This window comes from Pavona decussata, unplaced genomic scaffold, assembly GCF_977016875.1.
Source record: "Pavona decussata unplaced genomic scaffold, jaPavDecu1.1 SCAFFOLD_157, whole genome shotgun sequence".
Taxonomy (NCBI): Eukaryota; Metazoa; Cnidaria; class Anthozoa; order Scleractinia; family Agariciidae; genus Pavona; species Pavona decussata.
In genome coordinates, this window is record NW_028145569.1 from 784,793 (window position 1) to 812,158 (window position 27,366).

At 39.1% G+C, this 27,366-nt stretch overlaps 3 protein-coding genes across 5 annotated transcripts in view; 1 reads left to right on the forward strand and 2 right to left on the reverse strand.

Moving 5' to 3' along the window:
* Positions 1 to 2,526: 2,526 nt before the first annotated feature.
* Positions 2,527 to 5,102, reverse strand: LOC146465084 (uncharacterized). The gene is made up of 3 exons (XM_085128959.1): positions 4,593 to 5,102; positions 3,424 to 3,667; positions 2,527 to 2,867 (listed from the first exon to the last, which is right to left on the reverse strand). The coding sequence occupies exons 1-3, from the start codon at positions 4,959 to 4,961 to the stop codon at positions 2,644 to 2,646; spliced, it is 837 nt and encodes a 278-aa protein (XP_084985085.1). The 5' UTR covers positions 4,962 to 5,102; the 3' UTR covers positions 2,527 to 2,643.
* A 622-nt stretch (positions 5,103 to 5,724) lies between these two features.
* On the reverse strand, positions 5,725 to 12,738 carry LOC146465085 (TM2 domain-containing protein 1-like). Its single transcript, XM_085128970.1, has 6 exons — positions 12,576 to 12,738; positions 12,349 to 12,426; positions 11,370 to 11,448; positions 10,658 to 10,749; positions 8,822 to 8,895; positions 5,725 to 7,853 (listed from the first exon to the last, which is right to left on the reverse strand). Exons 1-6 carry the CDS (start codon positions 12,688 to 12,690, stop codon positions 7,749 to 7,751), a joined length of 543 nt encoding a protein of 180 aa, XP_084985096.1. The 5' UTR covers positions 12,691 to 12,738; the 3' UTR covers positions 5,725 to 7,748.
* Positions 12,739 to 12,807: 69 nt separating this feature from the next.
* LOC146465086 (Fanconi anemia group C protein-like) overlaps positions 12,808 to 27,366 on the forward strand; it is a 34,543-nt gene continuing 19,984 nt past the window's right edge. For 2 of the 3 annotated variants that reach the window (XR_014868356.1, XM_085128903.1), the window contains exons 1-12: positions 12,808 to 12,988; positions 15,065 to 15,155; positions 19,286 to 19,494; positions 21,434 to 21,498; positions 21,921 to 22,017; positions 22,541 to 22,587; positions 23,353 to 23,426; positions 23,918 to 23,985; positions 24,806 to 24,892; positions 25,590 to 25,645; positions 26,292 to 26,391; positions 27,211 to 27,286. Coding sequence is in view for 2 of the 3 variants with exons in the window: in XM_085128903.1 (XP_084985029.1) it covers positions 12,833 to 12,988; positions 15,065 to 15,155; positions 19,286 to 19,494; positions 21,434 to 21,498; positions 21,921 to 22,017; positions 22,541 to 22,587; positions 23,353 to 23,426; positions 23,918 to 23,985; positions 24,806 to 24,892; positions 25,590 to 25,645; positions 26,292 to 26,391; positions 27,211 to 27,286 (1,126 nt within the window). In the remaining variant the exon portion in view is untranslated. The remainder of the gene's footprint in view (positions 12,989 to 15,064; positions 15,156 to 19,285; positions 19,495 to 21,433; positions 21,499 to 21,920; positions 22,018 to 22,540; positions 22,588 to 23,352; positions 23,427 to 23,917; positions 23,986 to 24,805; positions 24,893 to 25,589; positions 25,646 to 26,291; positions 26,392 to 27,210; positions 27,287 to 27,366) is intronic. The other variant, XM_085128904.1, reaches the window with a different exon arrangement.

The following is a 27,366-nucleotide window of genomic DNA, read 5'->3' on the forward strand; positions in this document are numbered from 1 at the left end:
GACGAAAAGGGGGCAAAACAAAGAAAACAACTAACATAAATTTGAGAAGGTTTTTATAACTTTTAAATCAGGATTCAGATCAAGGAATTTATTATCTAACTTATCTGGTGTATATGAATATATAATCAAATGGTGACCAGTGAAATTAGGAAATAAATTCACGCCCGTTTTGTCAAAATTCTAATAATTTCCAAAGCCGTTTCGTGCGCGAAAATTATTTCCTAATTTCACCAGTATACCGTTTGATTTCCTTTTGAAATCATGGGTGACAAATTACGCCCACAATCGTGGTCGGTTCCGTCTTGTTTATACACGCAGGCAAAAACCGCTCGAGTACTTTATCCAAGTGCTCAGGACGAACCGTCTCAGGGTTTTTCTCAAGGCCATTTTCATCACACCAGCTCTCAAAAATTCTCACACAGTTAATTCGGTGGTCTTTCGCGTATTTAGGTTTTCTGCAGCAGCGTCTTTTAATGCAGTAACTTCTTTCATCCGTAACATCTTTAAACCTGGACGCTGTCTTGTGGCACTGAGATATGGGAAACGTTGCCATGGCAATTTTGTAATTTTACATCTGAAATTATAAATTAACGCTGAAATTTCGCGCCAAAATTAAGGAGTAATTTGTCATCCCTGATATTAATAATAAAATTTTCGTTGTTTACTTTTACGTTAATGTTCAGTAACAGTGTTGATTCATCCATTGGGTAAATAAGCAAATGTTAAAAAGACGCAAGTTCGGATGGGTGGTGGGGTAGAATCACTATTTCAAATCTCTTAAAATTTAAATTAAAATTCTTAAAATTTAAGCTTTCAAAACTCTAGAAGAAGCGTTTAGTAATACTTTTTGTGATATCATTAATTTCCTTAATTTAAAAAACCGCAATGTCATGAACTACGGACTTTTGTAGACCATCAAAATATATGTCAGTCACGGAAAAGAATCAATATACATGTACTTGCAGAAACGTTATAAAGAATCATTTTTGCTGTTGCTGTTTTTGTTTTCAATTTTTTCAGGCTTTCTTTTCGCCTGACAACTGAGCTTAAGATGAATTTTCTCTGAGGGGAAAAAAGAAAATAGCCTCTGAGACGAGAGTATCTTAAATACTTGACAAAAATTGTATCAATTTATGAATTAGCCTTAACAAAGTAATGGAGCCATTTTGGAACTTGTACTGTACAGGTTTGGAAAATGTTCATACGCTTATATGTACCTCAATGCTTTCCTTCAACTTCTGAGCAGACGTTGTTGGTCTGGAAAAATAAATCTTGTATTTCTCCTAAGAATGGAAAAGGATCCCCGTTGTCTCGTCTCGTCTTGAGTCCTGGCTGACATGCAACGTTGACAAGTTGAATTTCTATGTTACCTGGCAAAGCTTGGCTGTAATTAATTGCGAAAAACAATCACCACTCTCTGGTCGTGTGAGCTAACATGCGAAGAAAATATATATGCCCTAACCGGAGCTAACGGAAAACAAGAATAATTTAAATTCATTGGTAGGACGTCTGATTAATGTTACTGAAATGTAAAACGGATATGCATATTGCACGAGGATATACAGTTCCGATTGCATGGCTTGAACAATGTTTTGTTGTTAGTTGATAATAATGCAAGCACAAATAATTGTTACATTCGGCTAGTCGCAGGTGAGAGAAAACAGAATTTTCTCACAATCTCCTTTCTCGACGGCGAAAGTTGATCCTTTGCCTGAAAGAGCGCGCTTAACTCATTGTAACGAAAAACAAAGGTCTTAGAAGATTCTCCACTAACCCATATTAGAGTATCCTAGCAACAAGTCTATTAACATACAATGTTGTCTATTATCGGCCCAGTTTCGTCCTAAACAGTTGGCGAAAATTTGGGTTACAAGTACAAAACCAATAGTGTTAAACATTTCGTCTTGTAACCGGAGGCTCAATGGTTCGAGACTAAGTTATATCTGAATCATTGCGCTTTTGTTTTGGACAAGAAACTGTTCCACATTGTTTCCCTCTGCCCAGGTGTATAAATGGGTCCTAGCGAAAAGCATGCTGGGTTTAATAAGCTCCGGCAGCCAGTTGTTCACCTGGGTCGCGTAATAAATTAAATGTGCACATAATTAATGACATGAAAATGACCCCACGTGACCTGGAAAGAGACAATTGAGAACTGAACTTGGAGCTATCGATGTACAAGTTTACAGTATAAATAATCGAAATTTCGGGGATTAGGGAAGATATTGAATACACTGAGTGTAGACCTGAAACAAAACGGAAAGTGTGAAGAAATATTTTAATGGTAAAGAGGTGGCTTTGAGGATAAATCATTTAAAAATGATGAAACAATAGGCCTGAAGGGACATGGAATATTTATTAAAGGAATATTCTAAAGGAGAAACGGGAAATTGAGGATAGAAAAGCTGGGATATCGAATGTCAGATTTGGGGTACAAAGAGTGGCAACTAATACGAAATATCTGGGGAAAATTGACGTGGTTCAATGTTTAGAAGATATCAATCTGTTCAAACCAAAATGGTTTCACACACACTTTTATCTGTTTATTACTTGAATTGTAGCAGATGCTAAAGTTTACACATATTAAACACAAGTTCTGCAGCTGTTGTTTTGCTTTTACAAATCGTTTTCATCTTAGGAACAACTCTACACCCAATATTCCAACAATGTACCGTTCATGGTCTCCACAGCAACAATTTGTTCGTCGCCAGGGCCAATTGCGTGAGACAAATCTTCATCGATGACGTCACTTATGAATCCAGGGTTCTCGTTCTTTGCAGACAACACGTCACAGCCTTCAGCTGTAGTATCTGCTGACCATGAGGATGGCACACTCAAGTTGAGCTCTGCTTCAGAAGAATAGGAGAATCCTGAAGTAGATTGAAGATTACGGGTTAGTTTTGGTTTTGTTTGTTAGCGGTTTTCAATAGGCGATTTCCGTGTTGCTGTGAACCTCACTATGAATGCGAGGTTAAGTGCAAAACTTTTCATGTGAAAATTAGTTTTGTTTGCATATGAATGAAAACTAATTTTCATAACAAAAACTTTGCACTTAGCCTCGTTTTCATAATGAGGTTCAAAGCAACTCGAAAATTGCCAATTCAAAACCAAACTAATTACTCTAACAAATCGCTACGAACGTAAAAACACAATGAACCAATCAGGGTTCGAAGCAGACATGTAACCAGCGCAAAGCGCGGGAAAGATGTGCGCGCAGGCAGTTTGGTTTTGCCTTTCCGAGTTCCTCATTCGCTCTAGGCTAATATCCTTCGGAGACCACACACGTGCATGCGACGAACGAACTCAACAAATAAGGCCTTTGTTGCAGTCTGATACAATTGAAAACCGCTCTAGAGTACTTCTAAGGAAGAATTTGCATTCTTTATCCTCCCCTCCCCCACAGTGGATGTGATAGTGTTACGTTACCTAACTGATCCCCTGTGGCGTAACTTTTTTTCTTGTGAATGCAGGGTCTCTTGAGTACGGGCCTCTTATGGTGCCCTGTATGATGTCCCACTAATGCGGAGGGCCGGGAACTGTCGCCATAGTAACGGCCTGAATCATGTTTCATTTCGAGGAAGGTTGGAATGACAAAGGTATCATTGTTGTTGATATCAGGCAGCTCCTGAATTCTTGCTGACGCCCTCCATGCGTAACCTCGAACTTTGCTCTAAAGGGGATTAAAAAATGGCCACGTGAGCTGTATGAATAGAACAAACTCTTCTCCAAAATGGAGGCCGAAAATTCAAATAAGTTAAAATTAAAACGTATACCAGCACTACTGAAAAAGAGCACTTTTAATTTAGTAACCCTGCAAGTCTCAGCATATCAGGTGTAATATCAGCTGAGAAAATGTAAGTTTAAAAATGAAAAATTTACAGACGTATACCCCCAGTCACACAAACGTCTGTAAATTTGGCAAATTTCATCTTACATTTCCTTTATATAAGCAAGAGACTCTTGATATAAGTAAACTGATATAACACCTAATATGCTTAAACTTTGCAAGGTTACTAAAGTTAAGGTTCTCTTTCCAGTGCTGGTATCAGTTTTTCATTCAGTTCCATTTTAACTCATTCAAATCTGTTGCCGCCATTTCGGAGAAGGGTCTATTACACGCACTTCAAGCTTAACAAGTTGTCATACTAGCTAACCCTCGTAAATAGACACTAAGAAACGATAAATAGATCTTGGATCAGAAATTTAAGTATTCATAATGTTTTGTATTGGGCTGTGCATCTTTCTAAAATTTTGATGGAGATGAAAGGATGGAAAGATTTCCGCACAGCCCCATTCATTAATTATACGTCCATCACTGTAACTCTGGGTAAATACCGCAAGCACAACAGCGAATTCTCTCCGAAAACTCGTTGACGCCATGTTGTGACGTCATGAGGAATTGATAACTGGGGGAATGGTGAATGAAATGAACGAAGCAACTTACACAAGAAGAATAAGAATTAGGGTTTAATTCCTCATACATCGAGTAACAGTGTTTACTTTATACGAGAATTCGGTATCACTAGTAAAGGTTTGTTGTCATGATGACAACATTGCAGTAACACTTTGTGGGCCAGGGAAATTCTGATTCTCACCTTATTGCCTGACTTCTGACTCCTCGGAGCACAACCGCTCTTGAGCTCTGAAAGAGTCATCTTCCTCTTTCGATCATCCTCCATGTCTAGTCTTCGCTCTCTTGTGCTTTGCCAGTGATACACGCACACAACACACGACAGAAAGACAGCGAGAAGACAAATTGGCAGCAAAACGCCGAATGAACCTTGAGGGAGAGCGGCAACCATTGAGGAATTCAATTCGTTTGGCTTCGTTTTCGGAGACCAGCTTGATCGCATTCTGTACGAGTCTTCGGCCTTTTTACGATGCCCTTGTGTTGACAAGTACGGAGAAGCCGCAGTGAAAAAGTCGGTGATTTTTGGAGGAAATGTAGCTGGATTTTGAGGCATTAAGTCAATTTTTAAGATGAAACGCTTTGGACAATTTCAGTGCGCTCTTTCATGTGCTGAAATTAGCCGCATCGTCACTGAATTTATTAAAGTTTATAAATTGACACCAAAGTGCGGAATGAAAAACACGTGTTTTAAAGGTGTGGTTTGCACGCTTGTTTTTTAAAGTTGTAAACGAGTTATCACGTTGGCACATTTATTTGACGTAGGTCTAGGTTTTCAACCGAATAGGGGTGCCGGGTTGTACACGAGCACATTTTTAAGTGACAAGTTTGATTTTTGTGTGGTCGAAAAAGGTCGAAAAAGTTTTCCATATATTTTCCCTGAAAACTGAAACGCTTGATTTTGAACACACATTTTAAAAAGGATACTTAGCTTCGCAAGGATCGAGCGGATCAATTCGAGTTTTTTAGTGCGGAGCATTTTGCCTGGAAAATAAACAGGGCAAATGACAAATCCCAAATGTTACAACCCGAGGACAGAAAAAAGAGGCACTTAAGGACTAGTTCTTCAGCGTTACGAAAGTCTAAGGAACATTTCGCTAAAGAAAACGCTAGCTTTTCTTCACAATTTAATACGAATTTCTGAGGCGGGTAATGTCTTTTTTCCGAACAGATATTCTACCGTAACAAACAGTTGGGAGGGGTTATTCGAGTTAAAAATCGCAAAAGGCGCTCTTTCTAGACGATATGATCCTTTGTTTTTATCGATACTGAAAATTTTTCGCGAAACTTTTACGAAAGATAAGTTGTGTTCACGTGAAGAAAACAATGATATTTATTTTAAAAAAAAAAAGTTCAGTAAAATTTCGCTGGTGATGAAAGATCGCATCATTTTCCATTGTGATTTCCATGCGTAAATATAAGCACCTCCGTAAATAATTATATACAAAAGCTAGCTAACATTAAAGGTATTTGACGAAAAGATCTATAATTAATAAATTTTAAGGACTACATACACATTTTTTTTCCTGTTAATGTCTTTTAAGTAAACGTAATCCTATCTTATATTGTTGCCTGCTGTACAATATTAATTTTAAAAAAACAGCACGAAGAACTAGAAAATGCACCTCCCACAAAATAAGGTAGCATTTTTGTAATTTAGTAAACCGGCTCTAAAGGCCTCGACAGACTAGATTGTTATCTGTCGACTATGAAAAGTTGTCGATAACAACAAATCCAGTCTGAGAATTAAGTTATCAATAATAAACTGCAAAAATAAAAAAAGAAAAAAAAAGAAATAGTTATCGAGTTTTCCTTTTCAAAAAGTAAACTACTTTAGTTGTAGATAACAAACGCGGCAGTTTTATTGTCGCTAACCTTGAATAAGACCATGGTCGAAAACTGCACCGTCTTCAGTGTTCTTTGTCAGCAGTTTGGCATGCGCGTACAAGGCAAATATATCAATTATTTGTTGAGGCCCTAATATATCTTACGTTTTATTTACAAATAATCTACACAAATTATCTATTACAAACCATTGAAATTGCTGAAGTTGTTCTAGCCTGCAGAAAAGGCGTTATTTCAGTGCGTTTTTTAGGCGAGCGGAGGCAAGCGCGGAACGCGAGTTAGTGGGAAAAAAATAACGCCCCTCCCATCACACCTGATTCGCTCCCCGCGCTTGCCTCCGCTCGCCTGAAAAACGCAAAAAATAACGCTAAGGTTGTTCCTGTTTTCCAGTACACTCCTGAAAATATCATTCCAGTTAACCTACATTTACTTACATACAATTTATTTTGTTGTCCTTAAATACTGCCCCTTATCACCGACAGAGAGGGACATTTGTTTTCTGTAGCCAGTAGCCAAACAAGGCAGTTACACCTTGATAGGTGGGCGTGCCTAATTTTACATATTGACTGCAAAGATGATTACTGACGTCCACTGAGGTATTAGGGAGCTAAAGCAACGACGACGGCGACGGCAACAAGAACGTCAAAAAAGCAACAGGCTTAATAACCAAAACAACAACTCTGCACGTGCATTATACTTTTTTGGTGCATTTCTTTGCCGTCACTGCACGACTAGGACGTGAAATTTTCTGAAGGGACGTTTTATGGAGGACGTAAACGCACGACGACGAATTCTTCCTTCCTTTCTTCTAAACTTGGGTGCGGTCTCCAAGGGCCATTTATTTAAACAGAGACTAACTTAAGACAATCAGTAGGCCTCCAAATCTGTTTATAAGTGGTTTATTTTAAGCAGATAAATAGGTTTCTAGTCTAAGATGCAAGCCTTCTTGTTACTATCAGCAGCAGACAATGTTAAGATATGACTGTTGGCAAAATTGAAAATGGCTTAGAACGTGGTGTTGTTAATTACCGTCTAAACTGTCTTTTAATAACTGACCCCAAGAATTCAACTCCAGGAAATTTCACCTACATTTGACATTTAAATCGAGTTTGGATAATCGCAACGACGTTTAAAAAAAAACGCGAATTCATCAGTTTTAATATTAATAGTGACGTTTTCGCTACTGTCGCCGTCGTCGTTGCTAAGGCCCCTATTGAAAACATCTTGGCCACCAACAACAATCATTAAATTTTGATAGATGTATTTTTTAAGCCAGCCACACTGGCATACTCGGAAAAAGAAAATCTAAGTTCTCAAAACAGGAGTCGAACCTAAGACCTTCTGATAACTAGTTCGGATGCTCTATCACTAAGCTATAGCAGACTAGTGGCAGCTATGGCCATTAAACTAGATTCATGTGACAACTACCACAGCACAGGTCTGCCAATAAGCTGAGAATTTTCTGTCGATGTACATGGTAGAATTGAAAAATGACTTATTATTCTTGTGGCTTGTAGAATGTGTCCATGTTGTTTGAAATGTGGGTTAATCGTGGGCCATAGTAATCAATGATGTAAGCTGATCCATCGGCTGGTCCAACAACCTGTAAAACACATGTATACCAGTAACAACTTAACTGAGATGTACATCAACGAGGCTGCGTTCGATTGACCCTATCCCAGAATAAGAATACATACCAGGGTGTGTATCCTTTTTCAGAAAAAAAAAAAAAAAAATTCAGGAGAATGATGTATTATTCTAGAAAGTGACACAGACATACTCGGAAAAAAGAAATCCGAGTGCTCCTATCAGGAGTCGTAGGTACGTACCTACGACTCCTGATAGGAGCACTCGGATTTCTTTTTTCGAGTATGTCTGTGTCACTTTCTAGAATAATACATCATTCTCATTCATTCACCAGGCTGAAAATATACCATCACATTTATTTCATAAATTTTCAGCACTTTTCCAGGCCTCAGAAAGTTTTTCCTATGGCCCTCTTTCAAGAATTAACTTTGCTACTCGAGTTTACAGATTTCCAGGATTTTTCAGGACCTCCTACCATTTTTAAGGACTTTCCAGTCCTGGAAAATGCTGTCTAAAATTCCAAGCCGCTTTCCAGCATTTCCAGGACCCATACAAACCGTGACCTACTGTACAATGATGACAAGAAATCTCTCATAAGAGGTGTTTGGAGCTTCTGGAGTACAAAATGGCTCTTAAATTATCATGTGTCAGCAAAAACTTGCAGAAATGTCTTCCCAAATGTACTAAAAACGATAAATCTAACAGCTATTCTGCTTATTCTAATTCTGAAATACGGTCAATCGAACATGACAAAAGACAAACAAAGGACTCGGTACAAGGGGGAAGCAAACCCATGTTTTTGACCTTGAGATCCGAATCATTCAAATTCAATAGGCCGTTTCTGAGTTGCTTTGAACCTCATAATGAAAAATTATACACTATACATATATAAAATATATAAATTATAATTATTTGAAGCAGCATGTCACATACATGACAGCCTCTTAATAACAGGTATTAAAAAAATAAATAAATTTATTTTACCTGTGTTGCAATCAAAACAATGTCTACAAGATGAAAGATGAAGAAAAAACCAAGAGTACAAAACTTTAGCAGCCCTGTAGGAGAAACAAAAAAAAAAAAAAAAAAACACAGAAAGACAAAATGAGATTGACAGCTAAAATGCATCCGATGCATTCTGGGGAAATTTTTGCTCATGCATGATTACCATTTAGCACTAATTTTGATACATGTAGTTGCAAACAATTCTTGGAACACAAAGTTACATGTTTGTGTATTTATTTCACAGTTCATTCTGAAAATAAATTATTAATTATTTAAAAAACATAACACAATATGTTGCACAAAAGCTCTCTTTTGCTGTACAATCCATCAAAAAGTTGCAGAACTCTTTTGGAATTTACAAGCTGGATGCATTAAAGGTCTTTGTCTAATTTTACGGTTATTTTTTCCTTTCCTCATCATTTCGCTCAGTTCAACATAATTATTTTATTTTAAAAAAATATAACTCCATACTTTTTCTCTAAGTATGGACAAACATAATTATCTGTAAATTTTTGTGTCAAAAATTCCATTGATTATAAAGCAAAATTTTTTCCCAAAATGGTTTCTTCTTCTTCGTACTCAAGCTTGGCTGGATTACCAGCCGCTCTTTGGGAAATGATCCCACGCTCACGGGCACACCCCTAAAAAGTCTCTTCTTGGGGAGAAATGCCAGACCCAAGGGAGCAGCGGAAATCGAGCCTATACCCAAGCTCCAGGGCTCCATTCTCAAAAATAAATAACAAGGCTTAAGACAAATTATGTCAACAGTTTAATTGTAGCTCTGGAAATGTTTTTTTCCCTGCAAATTTTACTAAATAAAAAAAAAAACCACCTCTGTCATCAAGGCTATACCTTGCTGCTCTTCTTTGTTTTAATGGTTTTTTTTTTAATTTTTTTCCTTTTATTTAAGTACCACACATTACTTACAACACTAACACTGCTTACAATACTAACATTATTTACAAAACTAAATTTTAACAATGCGTAACACTATTTACAATATAGTAACATTAGTTACAATACTAACTTTAAACACAACAAATTGAAGAAAAGCCAAAAATCTACAAAGGCCCTTTCTGTGCCCAGACTTCCAGTTTTTCCATGTATCTCCCCTGAATCATTTGTTGAGTTTTAAGGTGATTCCGTTGAATTGCATTGCGCATCCTTGCTGCGCATAATTTTTCGCGTCATTTAGCGCGCGCACGAGCGTGCACACGCAGAACATTACGGGATTTCCTTGAGGTTAAGCTCCGCAGGAAAATAAATGGTCTTTTTCTTCTAAACGAGCATGGTGACCCCCATTTTTTAATGCATCAATTTAAATGTCATACGGTTGACCACTATATATCGTGATTTAAAGAAAAGTTTAATACTCTACTTTGAGATATTTTTATTTGAATGCTTAAAAAAGCACGTATTTAGGTAGTACTGCTTACGTGCACACGCAGCAAAATCTTAATCTTAATCTTAATTCCAGTTCAATGAAAATAGTTTGTTGTGTAAGATTAAAGTAAATTTTGTTGAACTGCTGCGATATTTTAATGCAAGAAATTAATTTTTCTAGAAATGATAGTTCCCTTTTCTGATTACTAGCGTTCCTAATATAAACCTCGTGGGTCATCTATTTACTATAATAGCCATCCAGGTTGCACAAAAACGAGCACAGTGACCCCCATATTTTATTGCATTTTTGTAATGCTCATAACATAGTCATAAACTGGACCAAGTCTTAGACAATTTTAAATACTCCTTCTTTTTCAGCGGAATCACCTTAACTTAAAAGTTCACATTATTGAAGTTACATTAATACCTCACCTATTGCAGGATAGCCCAAATAAAATCTGTCAATTCCAAACATTCCAAGGAATACTGATAGCAACAGAGCAGTTTCATATGAGTGGCCATTACTGCAAGTAAAAGGGTAACAGACATGTAATGATGGCCAACAGGTTATCAGGGGAAGCCCACACAAACTGTGAGTCTACATTTAGTGTGACCATTTGTAGTACAAAAGTTACTACAAACTTACAAATGGGATGCACTTAGAGTTACAGTTTGTGTGGGTTCCCTGTGCAGATAATAAGGGATAAATCTACATAACAGCCGCTTGTACAGCCCTGGGCAAAAGTACATGTAACTTGGCCGTCCATTGAAACTTGAACTTCACAACCCGATCCCTTCATTGATTTTGAAGTTTGATTAAAATGAATTGGTTAAATAGCACATGAAAAATTTAAGCATGTTTCACAACAACGATGAACGGACGTGTGCAAATAATATGTGGATGGAAAAACCACTGATTTGGTTTTAGTTTAACTTTCAACTTTTCAATTCTTGGTGCAAAGATTAAATATGAGACATATGTATGGTGGCCCATTAACGCCATAACATTATTTTTTCATATTTACCAAGGATTTCCACAATGAAAAATGAAAATTTACCACATAATTTTGTGAAGACTTTGTTTGGAGGAGTGTGTATTGAAAGAGCTTTAAATGGAGTCATTAATCAATCATCACCAACTTACGTGTAGCGACATGATGCATTTTGAAGGCATTCAGTGATATTGTTTCCATCTTTGTCAGTAGTTGCAGCCTGACATTTCACTTGAGGCAAAAGAAAAGTGAAATTTTGTGAGATGAAGAAATGAAATTTCTCATGCCAGCCTTATTCAAATAATTCTTGACTTGTCTATTAATTTGTGAACCACTTTTAGAAAAGTGAAAAAGCACTGCACTGTATATTGTACACTGCATTGCACCAAAATGTTTACACAACAATAACTACTACAGCTGTACAATAAAAACAAAAACATCTAATAATTCCCCATGTACTCTAGATCATTCAGATCACTTGTGACCCCTGCTATTTTAATGGTATGCACAAATTTTTTATCATGTTGAGGTTGTGAATGTGCATGTACAAGATTGCATATTACAGTGATGCCAACTCTCCTGCTTTTGGCGGGAGACTTACGCTTTTTTGCCTCATCTCCTGCTCTCCCGCTTTGGTACATAAATCTCCCGCTTTTAACGTCCACTATAAATATTGAATACTTAGTGAAAGATTGAACGCTGATTACTGCTTTTTAGTTGTTGTTGAACCCTAAAGAAATGCTGAAATTAAGGTAGAATGGTGAATCCCCCCCCACTCCCCCGACTGAAGGCCTAAATATAGCCCTAATTCCACAACCCTCTGAGGCTCTTCGCTGTTGCTGACACGGTTCTGCTGGCTGCCCCTAAAGATTTCTGGACGTCTCCCGATTTTTGAACTCCGTGGGTTGGCATGTATGATATTATCACTTAACCTTTCTGACATGATATCTGGGTTTTTGATAACATGAAACCAAAGTTTCCTTTACAAGGATTCTGAACAACAATTCATCAAAGAATTAGAGGGACCTCTGCACTGCGTTATACTCGCTCACTCAGCAGTGAGCACACAGAGAAATCAAGAAAGCTCTGCATGTAAGATGCAAAACTTCAAGTTCTTACATGTAAGCTTACCTTCAACAGTATGATTCACTGTGCAGCCAACAGCTGCCTGTGTGGATGAATCAATCTTCGGATCCGGACAAAAGTATTTAAGAATGTTAAGAAAAATTTTCCTTTTAAAGAATTCTGAACTTCCTCTCCAGAGAAAACTCTGCATAAAGTATAAAATAACCTTAAATAACCTTAGAGACCACAGAAATGAAAATATCACTGTTTACAAAACTTTTGAAAAGGATATTGTCCGAGAAGAAGATCGCGACAGTAAACTTTTTCTCCACTTCCCTGCGAAATCACCCAAGTACAAAAGCTTGTCAGACAAACCGAAAAAAGATAGTTTCTCCAACGAAAAATCATGACGAAATTCCCTCCAAAAACATTCAGCTGGCAGCCGCCATTTTGAATCGCTTGCGTAACTGCTGACCAGAACGACTGAGCCATCCCAAAGTGTCGCACCCAGTTTCTCTCGGTGAGGTGTAGGACAAAATGGCGAAAGAACATGTCATCGGTGAGTGAGGAAGACGTGAGAAGGTGGTTTGATACCGCACAGAAATGGAGCCGTGCAAATTCTGCAGAGAATTGTAGGGACACGTTTAAAGGCCTTGATGAACTGTCAAGTTTCCTTAAAGATCTTGAGAGAGCTCTCGCAGAAGTGGTATGGTGCAAAACTTCATTCATTGATGAGCTGATGTTTGTGCAGCTTATTTTGCAGAACTTTGCATGTAAAAGAGCTGGATTGTGATGGCTGGTTTATTATGGAAAAGTTTTCTGCACAAGCCTATAGGTGGCTTGCAATCCCTGGAGATCCAAAAAGACAATGGTATGTCGGCCATGACGACAAGACAAAAGGTTCTGTCATCCAACATGGCTGCCACACCATTGTCTTTTGGATCTCTATGCATTGGCTGCAAACCACCTATAGATTCAGTGGAAGCCTGCCTTATGACCACCTGTTTACTGTAAACCAGTCTGTAATCTTGTACCCAGATCTTCTCACTCTTGGGGAGAAAACGTCCAGCAAAATCCGTTTTCGTGACGTCATGATGTGTCAGGAATGAGACTGATAACACAATTGTGCATGCTTGATATTTGTAGGTGCAAGATTAACATCTGGGTACAAGTCATTAAACAGTCTGCAGAGCATAGCAGAACTCATTGAGATCATGCAGATGTATTATCTGAAAGAAACAAAAGTCATTTTATGAAAAATGTGTGGTTCCAGAAAATATCCATACCCCCCCCCCCCCCACGGAAGACCATTGGAAATTCCGAGGGGGAGGGGGGGTTAAAGGGCAGTAATTTCCGAGAGGTAGGGGGGTTTCGTGGGGAACTAGTTTTCCAAAGGGTCACGAACCATGTACAAAACATTGAAAGTAACACACGATCGATCTGAAGCACAAAAACAAAGTTACGTGCGTTGTTTTGAAACAAAAGCAGTGAAAACGATGAATCATTCTGGAAAAAGTCATTTTGGTAGAAGTGTTGTCTGGTTAATCCTTCTGATAAGCGAAAGTAACGGCCGCGTGACAGGTTTTTTTTCTTTGAAGTTCGAACTTGAACGGGTATAACAATATGATCCCTCAAAAATATTTAAACAGGTGTAATTCAAGCCACCTCCCTCTGCCCTCTTCACATACACAGGTACACAACTGGCATGCAAAATATTTAAATACCTCTCGCATCATGGGAGCCATTTGCACAGAATTTTGGGGTGGGGCTGGGTGGCTGAGATCTTGAAACCTTACGGCCGAATTCAGACAAAACACTTTGATTTGAAGGCTTAAGATCACCCCACAGCCCTAAAGTCTTCACACCTTGGAAGGCCTTTAATAACAGCAAAAATTAAATCCAATTTTTTCCGGATATAGTTTAAGCAAAAGGATAAACAAGTAAAATAGCGCAGTGTTGTACCGGTAAATAGCTGAACTAGAGTTGTCGACGTTGCTTCAATAATAAAAAAATTGATCGTAATAGTGTGAGTAGTCAATTTTCTTAGTCTAAATGGATTTTGAACTTCCGAGGGTTTCATGGAAGAGGGTTCTAAAAACCGGGAAATTCCGGAGGGGTGGGGGGGTCATCATAAACCCTCTGGAACGGAAATTCCGAGGGGGTGGGGGGGTTAAAATAAAAATGTCTTCTGTGGGAGGGGTATGGATATTTTCTGGAACCACACAATTGCACTTGCACTTGCCATGCTCTGCAGACTGTCTCATTAATACAACCACCATGTTTTACCAAGCATTTTCCCATGGCCCAATTACAACGATTATTGTTCTATAAATCTGACGACCTGCGTTAACTTTCACTCGTCCCCCTGATTCAACTGCAGTTTTACAGCCATGCACAGTACTTGAATAAATGTGGGGGAGGGGTGGGTGGCAAGAGACATGTAAGGAACAGTGTCATTCCTAGTCATCCTGGGTGTGTAATAACAGATTTCCAAGTTGCTTAAAACCTCATTATGAAATCAAGGCTTTGTGCATAGTTTTATTTATGAAAAGTAGTTTTCACTCCTATGCAAACAAAACAAATTTTTAATTTTCAATTTCATATGCAAACAAAACTAATTTTCAAATGAAAAGCTCACTTTCATAATGAGTTCAAAGCAACTTGGAAATGCCCTATTAATGTGTTGTCCACCTTCAATAAAAATATAAAGGCCTTGGGATCAAGGCTGTTTGTGAGGGTCACAAACTACTGAAGTGTGTGTCTGTAAAATGTTGCTTTTCAGACAGGTAACCCTCAACAAGTTTTACAAAAATATCCAAGTGTTGGAAAATTCCTTGGTGAATTATATGAGAACACTGTTGTTTTGTTTTCAGGTGAGATACTATAGACTGTATGGGAGGGGAGGGAAAGGGGAGGGATGGGAGGGGAGGGAGGATTGTCATGGGGGGAGGTGGAGGAGTAGGAGGTAGTAACATAGAGAAAGAGTATGCAAGCATACACAGGTGTCATTTTGGCGGAAAAACAAATTTGCTGTCGTCCTTTTACAACAATTTTTTTTCTGAAACCGTGTAGTGGGGAAAGCAAGTCCTTGAAATAGACCTTTTTCTTAAATAGCGGCCAATTTATTCTTCTTTCCATTACATGTATATGTTAATAATGGTCCTACTAACCTCACTTTAGAGTAAAAATTCTATTGAAATTGCACATGCTAACAAGGCTAGTAAGGCTAATTTTTATAAAAATAAAAGAATAATTTATCGTCTGCCATTTATGAAAGAGGTCTATATAGGTGATATCATCTTTTGGAACCAAGAAAGAGCTTAGCTATCAATAATATTTATTCAAAACAACTACATCAATTTCATCGCTTACAAAGAGTGAAATCAAGCTTCCTGGGATTATCTCTTCTCAATAAATTGTAAAGTCTTGAAGTCAGATCTCATAGTTGTAGTCATACTCAACTACAACCTAAAGGTTCTAATGGGAAAAAGAGGGAGAAGAAAAGTGTTAGGGAGATAAGAGGGATAGGAGGATAAGCTGAGAGACGAGAAGGAAGCAGAGGAGGGGGTGGAGTGATGAGAGAGAAGGGAGTGGTAGGGAGATGGAGGGGATAGGAGGATAAGCTGAGAGACAAGAAGGAAGCAGAGGAGAGGGGTGGAGTGGTGAGAGAGAAGGGAGTAGTAGGGAGATGGAAGGGATAGGAGGATAAGCTGAGAGACGAGAAGGAAGCAGAGGAGGGGGATGGAGTGGTGAGAGAGAAGGGAGTAGTAGGGGGAAGAGGGTGGGAAAGGGGAGGAATTGGGGATGAAAGGGGAGATGATGATGATGATGATGATGATGATAATAAACTTTATTTCAGTGTCAAAGTCTTCTAGCTGGCCATGTAAGGCCTACTAACAGGGGACACTGAAAAGGACAAGGGGATGGAGGGGTTGTAGAAGGGTACACTGTAGGTTGGGGTGTAGTAATATTCCTAATTGCTTCAAATTACTACAGAAACTGGGTGGAACCACTTTGGCTCATAGTGCAACTTTTTTATGTGGAAGAATGTTTGGTGTATACGAGCATGCTTTATTGCTTATTATACTACATTTACTGCAAGATGTAAGTTATAAAGATTGTTTGTATACTCCAGAAAGAAAAACATTAAAAATTCTATAGTCTGATTAGCTCAGTCATCTGTCTGCCGGTCTTCACCCAGGTGTATAAATGGGTACCAGTGACATACTGCTAAGGATAACCCTGTGATGGCCAGCATCCTATCCGGGGAAAGTAGTAATACTCCTAGTTTCTTCATACTACAGAAACTGGGTGGAACCTCTTAGGCTCATAGTATAACTTGTTTTATTTGTATTATCTACTTATCTAAGCTTGTACCCTATAGTCCTCTGAGGTACAGTACCGCTCGAAACTATGGGACCATTTGCACGCGGTAAAACCTCGTCTTTGCCGCACGTGATTGCCGCGAATTCACCGCGGTGGGACGAAAACCGCAACCGCGGCAAAGACGAAAGCAACCGAAAGCCGCGGGGAATTAGACGCGGCAATGCCTCGGTAAAAATACAATAATGACTAATTACTATTGTCAGGGTATTGTTAAACATTATCTCACCTTTCATCCTAAAGAAGCCCTCAAACAAAAGAATTTTTAAAGACTCACCGAGTCGGAAACCGAACGACCGATAACAATTCGTTTGGGTGTCACTAACGAAAGTTTCTTTTCTGCATTTGGGACATGTTCAGTGTTTGTCACGCTACAGGCGATAATCACAGAGCAAAAGACATAGTTTCAGTTTAATTCTTGCTGTTTACGCCACACAGTCAAGAAAGATATTCTATTCGTTTGATAAACCGCCTGATAACCCTTCCTACTGATGTAAAGTGCGCAACAAAGTTCAATCGAAATAGCGACGTTGAATTCAAAATATGCAATCGGATTTCAGTACGGACGCGGAGAAAAGCAGAGTGAAAATCCCTCCAAATGTATTGCCAATGTAATCCGGATTCGAAAAACTAAAACTTCGTAATAGATTTGATTTGGTATCGAGTGTGAGCGACAAGATCGATTCACTTGGAGCAAACACAAACGCGGAAAATTACCTCAACGCTTAACGTATTTCTATTAATATTTACTTTGGATAAAACGAAAACAGCAACTTTAGCAAAAGTGAAAAGCCCCTTCCGATGTTTTAAAACGTTGAGAGAAGCCGTCGTTTGGACGTAGAAAGGACCGTGCCATGGTGAAAACACCGGGAAGATTTCAATCACGTGCTAGGCAACCAAATTCCTTCACGTGTATCAAGTTTCATTCCGCAATAACACAACGTGGAAAAAAAATTATAGTAAGTTAATTTACGGCGATTCTTGGTAGGAAACCTGGACTCTTGCAGTTTGTTATTCAGCCACAACGGGAGTAGTATTGCCTTCTCACTTATGCCCAACTAGTTCCATTGCAATTCATTCAAAAAGACCCGGAAGCGCTCTCTTCTTTCGTCGACTAGCATTCGAGCTTTCACTGACCTTTGCAGTTTGCGTTGCTTCGCGTATCGAAAGGAATTGTGCGAGTGAAGTTTAATGAATTGTTTTGCACTTTAAGCAAATAATTTTTGGCATAATCCGAAATATTATTACATTTACCAGTTCAATTCATGAGTTCGCTCACAGAGCGCTTTGATTATTTCCCCTGAGAGCGAGTGCGCTTCCGTGAAATTTATCACACCTAAAACCCGACAATTCGCTTATTGCCCTCGAAGAACATGAAAACACAGCGAGCAATAGCCTATTCAAACCCAACCGCGTCCTGCCTTTCACCGCGGCTTAAGTCAACCGAAAAAAACCTAGGTGAAACCGAGGTTTTTATTGCGGTTAGACGAGGTTTTGCCTAGGTGAAACCGCAGATCAAAACCGCGAATCGACCGAGGCAAATTCGCGGCAAATGGTCCCATAGTTTCGAGCGGTACTGTAGACTGCATGGTGCTTGCGACATAATTTATCTTTTATTTTCTTATGATTTATTTACTTACGGCTGTTATTTACTTAAGATTGTTTATGTACTTACGATTGTAGCTTTTTCTTGTAGTAGTAGGGGGTCAGATTGCAATAGGGACGCAAGTTCTGTTTCTTTCCCCCGTCATAGCATGTACTTTTACTATATTTTTATTGTATATTTTCTATTGTATATCCTCAGTGACAAATTCATTAAATTAGACTAATTAAATTATATGTGGAAGAATGTTTGGTGTATATGAGCATGCTTTATAGCTTAATACTACATTTACTGTTAGTAAGTTTTAAGTTATGAAGACTGTTGTATACTCCAGAAAGAAAAACTACATGAAGAAATTAATTCTATAGCTTTATCTTAGTGACTTTTTTTCTATGAAGGAATGTTTGGTGTATATGAGCATGCTTTATAGCTTAATACTACATTTACTGTAAGAATTAAGTTATAAAGATTGTTTTGTATACTCCACTAAGACAAACATGAAAAATCCTATAGTCCTCGGAATTTTTGGTGGGGGATGTGTGGCTCGGTTGTCCAAATCAGAGTTGCAGACCAAAATAATTAACATTGATATCCCATTTCAGATCTAAATGGCTCAAAAACCATACACTTTGGGGCTGCACATACCTAGATAGCTTATATGGGGGAGTAACCCTTCCCCCCCCCCCCCCCGCCCTTCAACCCCGGGGTTTGAGCCAAATGCCAAATGTCTTTGTTTTCTGAGAGGTTCACTCCAATGATTGACTAGTGAGAGTGTTCATTTCCAGAAAATATCCATACTCTCCCATGAAAGGTTTTTTTGTTTTGCACCCCCTCCCTTCCCCCCAAGAAATTCCAGTTTAGCTTCATACATTGCTTCTAAAATTTTGGCTTTTGAGATCCCCCTTCCACTAGGAATTTCCAATGACCTTTCTTGGGGTGGGTATGGATTTTTTCTGGAACTGCACAACACTGGTGTCTTTGATTTTAGCAATGATTTTCTTTCTGTTTAAACCATAGATGAAGTGTTTCATAGTGTTGTGCAATGCAGCTTGGCGCTGGCAAATTGTTCCAGTGCTCAGGGAAGAAACACCGGAAAAGCTAGAGACTGGGTACAAACCCAGCTGAGACGTGTGACCACACCCACCCTCAAAAACAGCAACTTGTTTGAAATTGGAGAATACTGGGGCTACACTGCTCAAGAAGCCACAGAAATTATGTTGGATAAGGTGAACGTTAACTTAAATCGTGCCTGCATTCAGCACAGCTTCCTTGATTTGAGTTCCCAAGCATCTATCTCTTTATTTTGGCTATTCAATTCGATTTGGAAAGTGTCCCCAATTACAGTCAACTTCCTTTATTGCGGACACCCTTGGGACCGCGAGTTAGTGTCCTTAATAGCGAGAGTCCGTGATAGCGGGAATTTATTTCAGTCAAACGTCTGTAATGTATTTTTGCCGGGGATTTAGCTGTTGTCTGTATTATCGGGGTGTCTGTAATAGCGAGGTGTCCTCAAGGCGAGAGTTGACTGTAGTGCTCTGTGCTTTAAGACATTCACACTTAAATAAAGTGACTTATTTAATTATTATAAGCCTAAAGAAACTTCAGGAGCTTATATATTAAGGCTTCCTCGTCATTCACTACAACAAAATCATGTTAAAAGCTGAAGCATGGATGTATAGTCAACTCGCTTTATTGCAGACACCCTGGGGACCGCGAGTTAGTGTCCTTAATAGCGAGAGTCCGTAACAGCGGGAATTTATTTCAGTCAAACGTCTGTAATTTATTTTTGCCGGGGATGAAGTTGCTGTCCGTATTATCGGGGTGTCCGTAATAGCGAGGTGTCCGCGAGGCGAGAGTTGACTGTAGTGGGCAACGTTGGTATTCAGCTCGTTGAACGATAAAGTATTGTTTGAAAGATCGCATGTAGGTAAATACAGTAAGTACTAATATTAGGCAGATTTATAAGGTCATAAGGTAGAGAATTCCAGGTCAATGGGCCCTGGTGGAGGATTGTAAAGTGTTTGATGTTAATTGTACAGGGGTGAGACGTATAATTAGAAGTTTGTCTAGTATTGTAGCTAAGGATTTGCTGATTAGTTTAAGAAAAAATGTTGAAATTTACAGTTATCAGGAAGGAGTTGGTAATGGTAGAAATACATGAACTTAGCTATTATGAGAGAGTTAACGTTAAAGATGTCTAGAATCTTGAGTTCATTAAAAAGGGGCCAAGTGTGGTCTGGAAAGTGAGCGTGCGAGATGACTCTTCAAACTTGTTTTTGGAGTAAGTTTAAGCTGTTCAGATTAGTAGGATATGTTGAGGACCACACAATGTTATAATAGGGAGTTTAAAAAACGATAGGATTTAATGAGAGAAACAAATGCCCTGCACGTACGTTATAAATTTTGGTACATGTCTTCGCCGTACTCGGCCAAACAACAACGTGAAATGGCCAACTTCAAGGTTTTCTGGAGAACGTGAGCACATGACGGTAAATTTTTCATTCTCTGCCTCAACTTGAACGCCTTTGCCACCTGTTCTGTTACTGGATAGTTCGGCCACATTGTACAAGTTGAATTAATTGAATAATCGTGAAGAAGTTCAAGTAACGCGAACTTTTAGACTTTGAAGTGACGTTTTCGTTGGCGTTGCCGTCGTGGTTTCGTAAAGTTCCTAATCGCTCTGCACGTGCGTTTTACATTTTGGTACATTTCTTTGCCGTCCTCTGCAAAACGACAACGTGAAATGACCACATTTAAGGTTTTGTGGAGAACGTGAACGCACGACGGTGAATTTTTCATTTTCTTTCTTAACTTGCACGCCACTCCTACCTATTTGGTTCCTGGATAGTTCGCCATTTTTTGTAAAAGTTGAGCGAGTTGAAATAATCGCGAAGTAGCACAAATGAAATAAAGATATATTTTCGGGTGACGTTTTCGTTGCCATTGCCGTCGTCGTTGCTTAAGCTCCCTATTGTTTTTGCTCACTAAACCTATTGTTTTGCGGCGTTGTCGTTGCCGTCGTCGTTGCTTAAGCTCCCTAATGAGTAGTACCAGGACAACGGAATTTTGGAGGAAAGAAAACAAACCGGGATTTAGATATGCGGGATCATTCTTAAAATAAGATAACTGTTTTAAATTGACAGTTGTCTATTTCTGTCTCATCAGCTGGTGTCATCATTATGTCATGATCTGGAGATCATGAAAAGTTTTACTTGGAATGATGAAGAGAGGTGAGTAGGTTAAGTACATGGCTAAAATAAAAATAGTGTATTTATCAAGTTTCGTCCATGAGAATGGTGCAATCTCAAACAGACAACTGTCATTCAATCTGATTGGTTCCAGCAACGGGCGGAATTTTTCGATCTTTCCCGCGAACTCGGGCGGATTTTCTTTCTTTGGTTTGTCGCAAGACCTGGGTCTTGTTTTCTTGCGGCAGAAAGTAAAAATGTAATTCACCAGCGTAGGTTGGTCCGTATTTGTAAAAACTGTGCCCTCTGTCTTGACTACGGGCCTCGGCAGCGTACTCAAAACCTCGGATACAATTTTACCCATTATGGACCTCCCGGCCGGTGAATAACATAGATTTTTTTATTCATTGCAATAGAGGTCTCGTAATCAGATCTTTATATTCATTTGTTTCTCATTCATCTAGAGAATGTTACCCGCACAAACCAGTCTCAGGTTTATGCCTAAGGGAACTCTCAGAATTCTGCTTGCCTCTTGTAACTTTAAAACAAGCCCAACCTTTAGTAAGTCAACTTAATTTTCTGATAATTATTTTTGTATCTGCACTTATTAATCGGGAATTTATGCAACCACGATGGCAAAGTCTACGAGAGCCTGAAAAAACAGAAGGTTTAATGAGCAGAAACAATCCCTCTGCATACGTTGTAAGTGTTGGTTCGTTTCTTTGCCGCGCTCTCTGCAAAACAACAACATAAAATGACCAAATATTCAAAGTTTCATGAAAAACAAACTTGAAGAAAGGTCGTTATATATCCTCTCTTCTTAAACTTGAATACTGCCCCCAACAAATTCAGTTCCTAAATAGTTTGCCCACATCGTACAACTTGAACAAGTTGGAAATTGTGAAGTAGTATAAAGAAACGAAGTTAATCTTTTCGATGACCGTTTAGTTGGCGTTACCGTCGTGGTTACAGAAATTCCCTTATTTTGTTTTATCAGTTCCAAGACTCCTGTTTTATTACAACACGTGTAGTAAGAATCAATCTCGTCCAGCCATTTTTTCTTTTTAATTTATATTTGTTATAGGTAGAGAAGATTCTTTGCTGCCAAAAAAATTTGGATTTGATTTCAAGGTATTTGAAGATGGGGCCTACTTAGTTTAATACCCCCTGCCGTGTACGTTCGTTTCATTCGCAAATAGGCCATTTCCGAGTAACTTTGAACCTCATTATGAATGCGAAGCTGAGTGCAAAGTTTTCATTATGAAAATTAGTTTTAATTCATATGCAAACAAAACTAGTTTTCATATGTTCTTGCACTTAGGGGTCGGAGGGTCGGTGGTTCAAACATTAACGTTGGACTCTGCAATGCCATGTTGTTTCCTTAGACAAAAAACGTTGCTCCACATTGTCTCTCTTTATCCAGGTGTATAAATGGGTACCGGCGACATACTACTCGGGGGTAACCCTGCGATAGACTAGCATTCCATCCAGGGGGTAGTAGCAATACTCTTGGTTGTTTCATGCTAGGTATCCTGTGATGGACTAGCATCCCATCCAGGGGGGAGTAGTAATACTCTTAGTCACTTCATGCTGGTTATGCTGTGATAGACTAGCATCCCATCCAGGGGGGAGTAGTAATACTCCTAGTCACTTCATGCTGGGTATCCTGTGATGGACTAGCATCCCATCCAGGGGGGAGTAGTAATACTCCTAGTCACTTCATGCTGGGTATCCTGTGATGGACTAGCATCCCATCCAGGGGGGAGAAGCAATACTCCTAGTTGCTTCATGCTAAAGAAACTTGGTTAAGGTCTGGCGATGTCGGTCATCTATGGCTCGTATGGGACTTCAGGTTATTTTTATTATTTGCTGAGTTGGGGTCTTTTTATACTACAGTTGGCAAGAAAATGGCTTCTGTGTTGCTGACAGTGTTTCAGTAGTGTTCCTGAAAGCTGTTGCTTCTAGTAAAGGTGAGTTCAGCTAGTTTTCGTAACAATGCTAGATTCAGGGAAATTTTAAGTCAGTCAGTCAATCGGTCAGTCAGTCGGTCAGTCAGTCAGTCAGTCAGTCAGTCAGTCAGTCAGTCAGTCATTTAGTCAGTCGGTCAGTCAGTCAGTCAGTCACTCACTCACTCACTCACTCACTCACTCACTCACTCACTCAGTCTAAACGTCTGTACACTTTGTCTCCCAAGATGCTTCCCTGTTTGCGATGACCCGCAACATTTGTTACAAAAGGAAAATGTTTCTCAAGCAATGTTTTTGCTAAACCATTGCTGCCTCAACATATCTTGATATGAACGCTACTTAAGAAAATCAATCAAAACCTCGAGCCATCGGCACCATCATGGCGTAGCATGCAAGAGTGACGGGTTCGACTCCCGGACTCAGCGTTTTTCTTAGTCCCTCGCTGGTAACATGACATACAGTATATGTTTCTCATAAGGTTTTTGTTGTTGCAGAGCTTTTGTTATCGTTTGATGCACGAACAGCCTTGTGGAAGAGGTACCAACCAAGTTTTGAATCCGAGGTATATCAACTGCCTTACAACAAGTGATTAACGTCAATTTGTTAGGAGAGTAAAGAGAAAGCTCCTTGTCACCTTCATTGTGATTTGTCCATTTAAAGTAAATTATAGCGTTCCCCAAAAGAACACAATCTTGTATTAGGAACGAACCAAAAACTTTTACAGACTAGCGTAAAGCTGTCTATACCAAATAAAAAACAACATCCACAACAACTTCCCTCCAAAAGTCCAAAAACTGTGAAAATTAGAATGCTAAGATAAAACGTTAGTGGTCGCAGCGATGCTGTGTTGGTGGAGAGTAGAAACGAATGTGTGGTTTGTCAACAGAGTAGATAACTAAAGGTAAATTGACCACCGTCAAGAGATTCGAGTGCTGACGTTTCAAGCGAGAATTCGCTCTGACGAAGGGCTAACGCTTCAATTTACCTTTAGTTATCAACTTTGTTGATAAACCAAACATTCCTGTCTACTACCCACTGAAGCAGCACGATAGTTTCTTTAGAATTCCCCCCCCCCCCCCCCCCACTCCCACAATTCTCAAAGTCCGTCTCGCACACGCGCACGATTATGGTTTTCCACCCGGTCCCTCTTTCAATATTCACGCCTTCTTCTGCATGGGTCAACTCCCTCCGGTTCCAAGAGGACCCTGGAACGAGGTTCCTGCAACTGGCTTTCCCCAAAATACTGATTTTGTTGCAATTTTCTTTATCCCCATCCCAGATTAGTGCAAAGAACCTTCCCTTATTTTGTAGAAAAATCCCTCATTAACGTGGTGAGGTCTGACACCATATCAATGTTTTAATTTCATTTGCCTTTTTGATAGATTTTAGATTTAATCGAGATGTCAACTATCCACCGGCCTTACATCTCCAGGACGCAGCTAAGCGATGCAATATCTTCAAGAGAACTGGTAATTTTGATACATGTACTTTGAGAAATCCGCCACACCTTTAGTAGTTTGGTGTACAGTTGCGATCTTCAACACATCTTCAACCTTGTTCCCAGGTTCCCTCTGTCAAGAGCAGGAAGCAGAGAGAACCTGGGAACGAGGTTGCACATCTCCGCCTTTCCAGGTCTCCCCTGGGATGATGTACAGTTCTCCTAAGGTCTCACGTGATTGTCTTGCAACCCCTCTAGAAAACGATAGATCAAACAACAGAACAATACCCCCAACCCTAAATACAATAGCAGCTACTACACAATTAAAATAATTACAAGCTTACGAGAGCTGCTATGCTACTGCTCTTCTAAAAGTTGCGTGTTTGTTCTTTATGTCAAAACGACATACTAATATTTAACTATTTGTTAATGCACTGAGACAAATCAAAGTCGGTTTGGAACTGAAATGTTTTTCAAGAATGACGATGTTTAAAAAAGAGACTTACTTTAAAATACTTTGCCGTTTCTGAAATCAAAACGTTGGCAGATAGCTCATCTTTCTAGAAGACTCTTAATAGTTGGTGAATTTTTCATTAAATAACACCACGCAAAGTAGAACTATGCTTCTGCAGCTTACTACTTTAGTGAATTCAAGAGAAAGGCAAATGTTTAAAGGAGCTGCCTTGTTTATCCAGTGTTCTGATCAGTCCTCTTTTTCTTTACTCTAGCCACGTGCCTGTGTGGAGAATCCAGAGCTGTTTACCGTAGCCATGGGTATCTTGAGGTGAGGTCAGTCAGCTGCGCTAGATTGAAATACTCAATTCTGTCATACAGTAAAATTTCGAATATAAGCCTCCTCCCCATGAAATGCAAGCCCCAAAATCTCAGACGCAAAAATAAATTAACGGAGACAGGGAAGAGAAAATGCGTCGGGTTATTTTTATTATTATTATTATTATTATTATTATTATTATTATTATTATTATTATTATTATTATTATTATTATTATTATTATTATTTCGTATTAGAGAAGTTTTCAATTGAATGTCGAAAGTAGTTTCGCGCTTTCGTTGGGTTTGCTTTATTACGTTCTGTGATTGGTCAGCAAAAATCGCGCCACTTTATCAACCAAAGAGAAACAAAGCCAAAACCAATGGTACCACGCTCGTACGCGTTTTCCCGCGCTTGGCGCCAGTTACATGTTTTTGCCCTGAGTTCTGATTGGTTCATTGCCCTGGTTGCGTCTGTTGTGATTGGTCAGAATGATTACTTTGGTTTTGGTTTTGCGACATTCAGCGAAAAATCAATTTTTTGTTAGTGTTATCATTCATTAGTAGTTAGCCTGGAACATGCTAAATTACCAGTGGAATGTAGTATAAAAACGTTTATTGTAATTAAGCTACGGTGTACTCCCTGTATCTCTTTTTAGCTCATTTCTCGTCCGATCTGGTGGCAACACGCAAGTCGCAAAACTCTTGTCGGTATTTGGTGAACTGTGCGTTGAGGAATGCAAACAAGGAAACCAGCAGGTATTTGATGAATAACTGCGCATGCTACAACTTAGCACAAGAGAACACTCATGCTGAGAGTCTTTTAAGAACTGTCCCTCCTAAATCAGAGGTAATTTACTGCAGTTTATGACTGTGGGAAAGCAGATATTAGAAAGTGACCACAAATATCAGAGGTAATTAACGAGAAACAATTATAAAAAGCCTTACAATGCGCAAAAATATGAAAATGCGTGGTGGATTCCAATAGTCCTTGCTAAGTGAACGTAAATATATGAAATATATTTCGCATCTGCTTAAGTTGCGTACTAACTGTGAGGATCTTTCTTCTATTTGATTCCTTGCTAAGATCTGCTTTTCCCATAAGGCCATAAACCGCGAAAAAATGCCTTGTATTAGTAGGTACCGTCCTTAAGAAACGCGAGTCTCTCGGACCGTCACGAGAGGCGCAGGACGTTTGCCCACTAAGAAAAGGAGGCCACAGTCCTAAGACGATTTATCACAATTCGATTGCGATCAGTTTTTGCGACTAAAACAGAGCGCATATGATGTCAGTTTTGTGGGACCCACTTGTGGCTTGTTCAGATTGCGTGCGCTCTGCTCCAATCGCAAAATTGCTGCAAAAATCGCATAAAAAATCCTCATTGGAAATGAGAAGTATCAAGCCGGCTAATTTTAGTGAGCGTAGGTTGTGCGGCCTTAAACCTGTCAGTAAATTTCTCTCTTGATTTGTACCAAAAGCCCTTGCAGAATTGATTGACGAACGTTAAGGACACAATAGTATCCTTAAGTTTTTGATTGAAAAGACTGTGCAATAACTTGTGTCCTTTCTTCTTACAGGTTTTCTCCACACCGTCCCAATTGTTTCCCAGCTTTTGTCGATCGCTTGTTCAGGAGATGGCAATCAACCCGCAAGGTTAGCCGGCACAGTTAAAAATGCTTATGTTAATACTACAGCCAGGACAAAACCGTTGAAGTCGTTCTAATGAAGTTAAA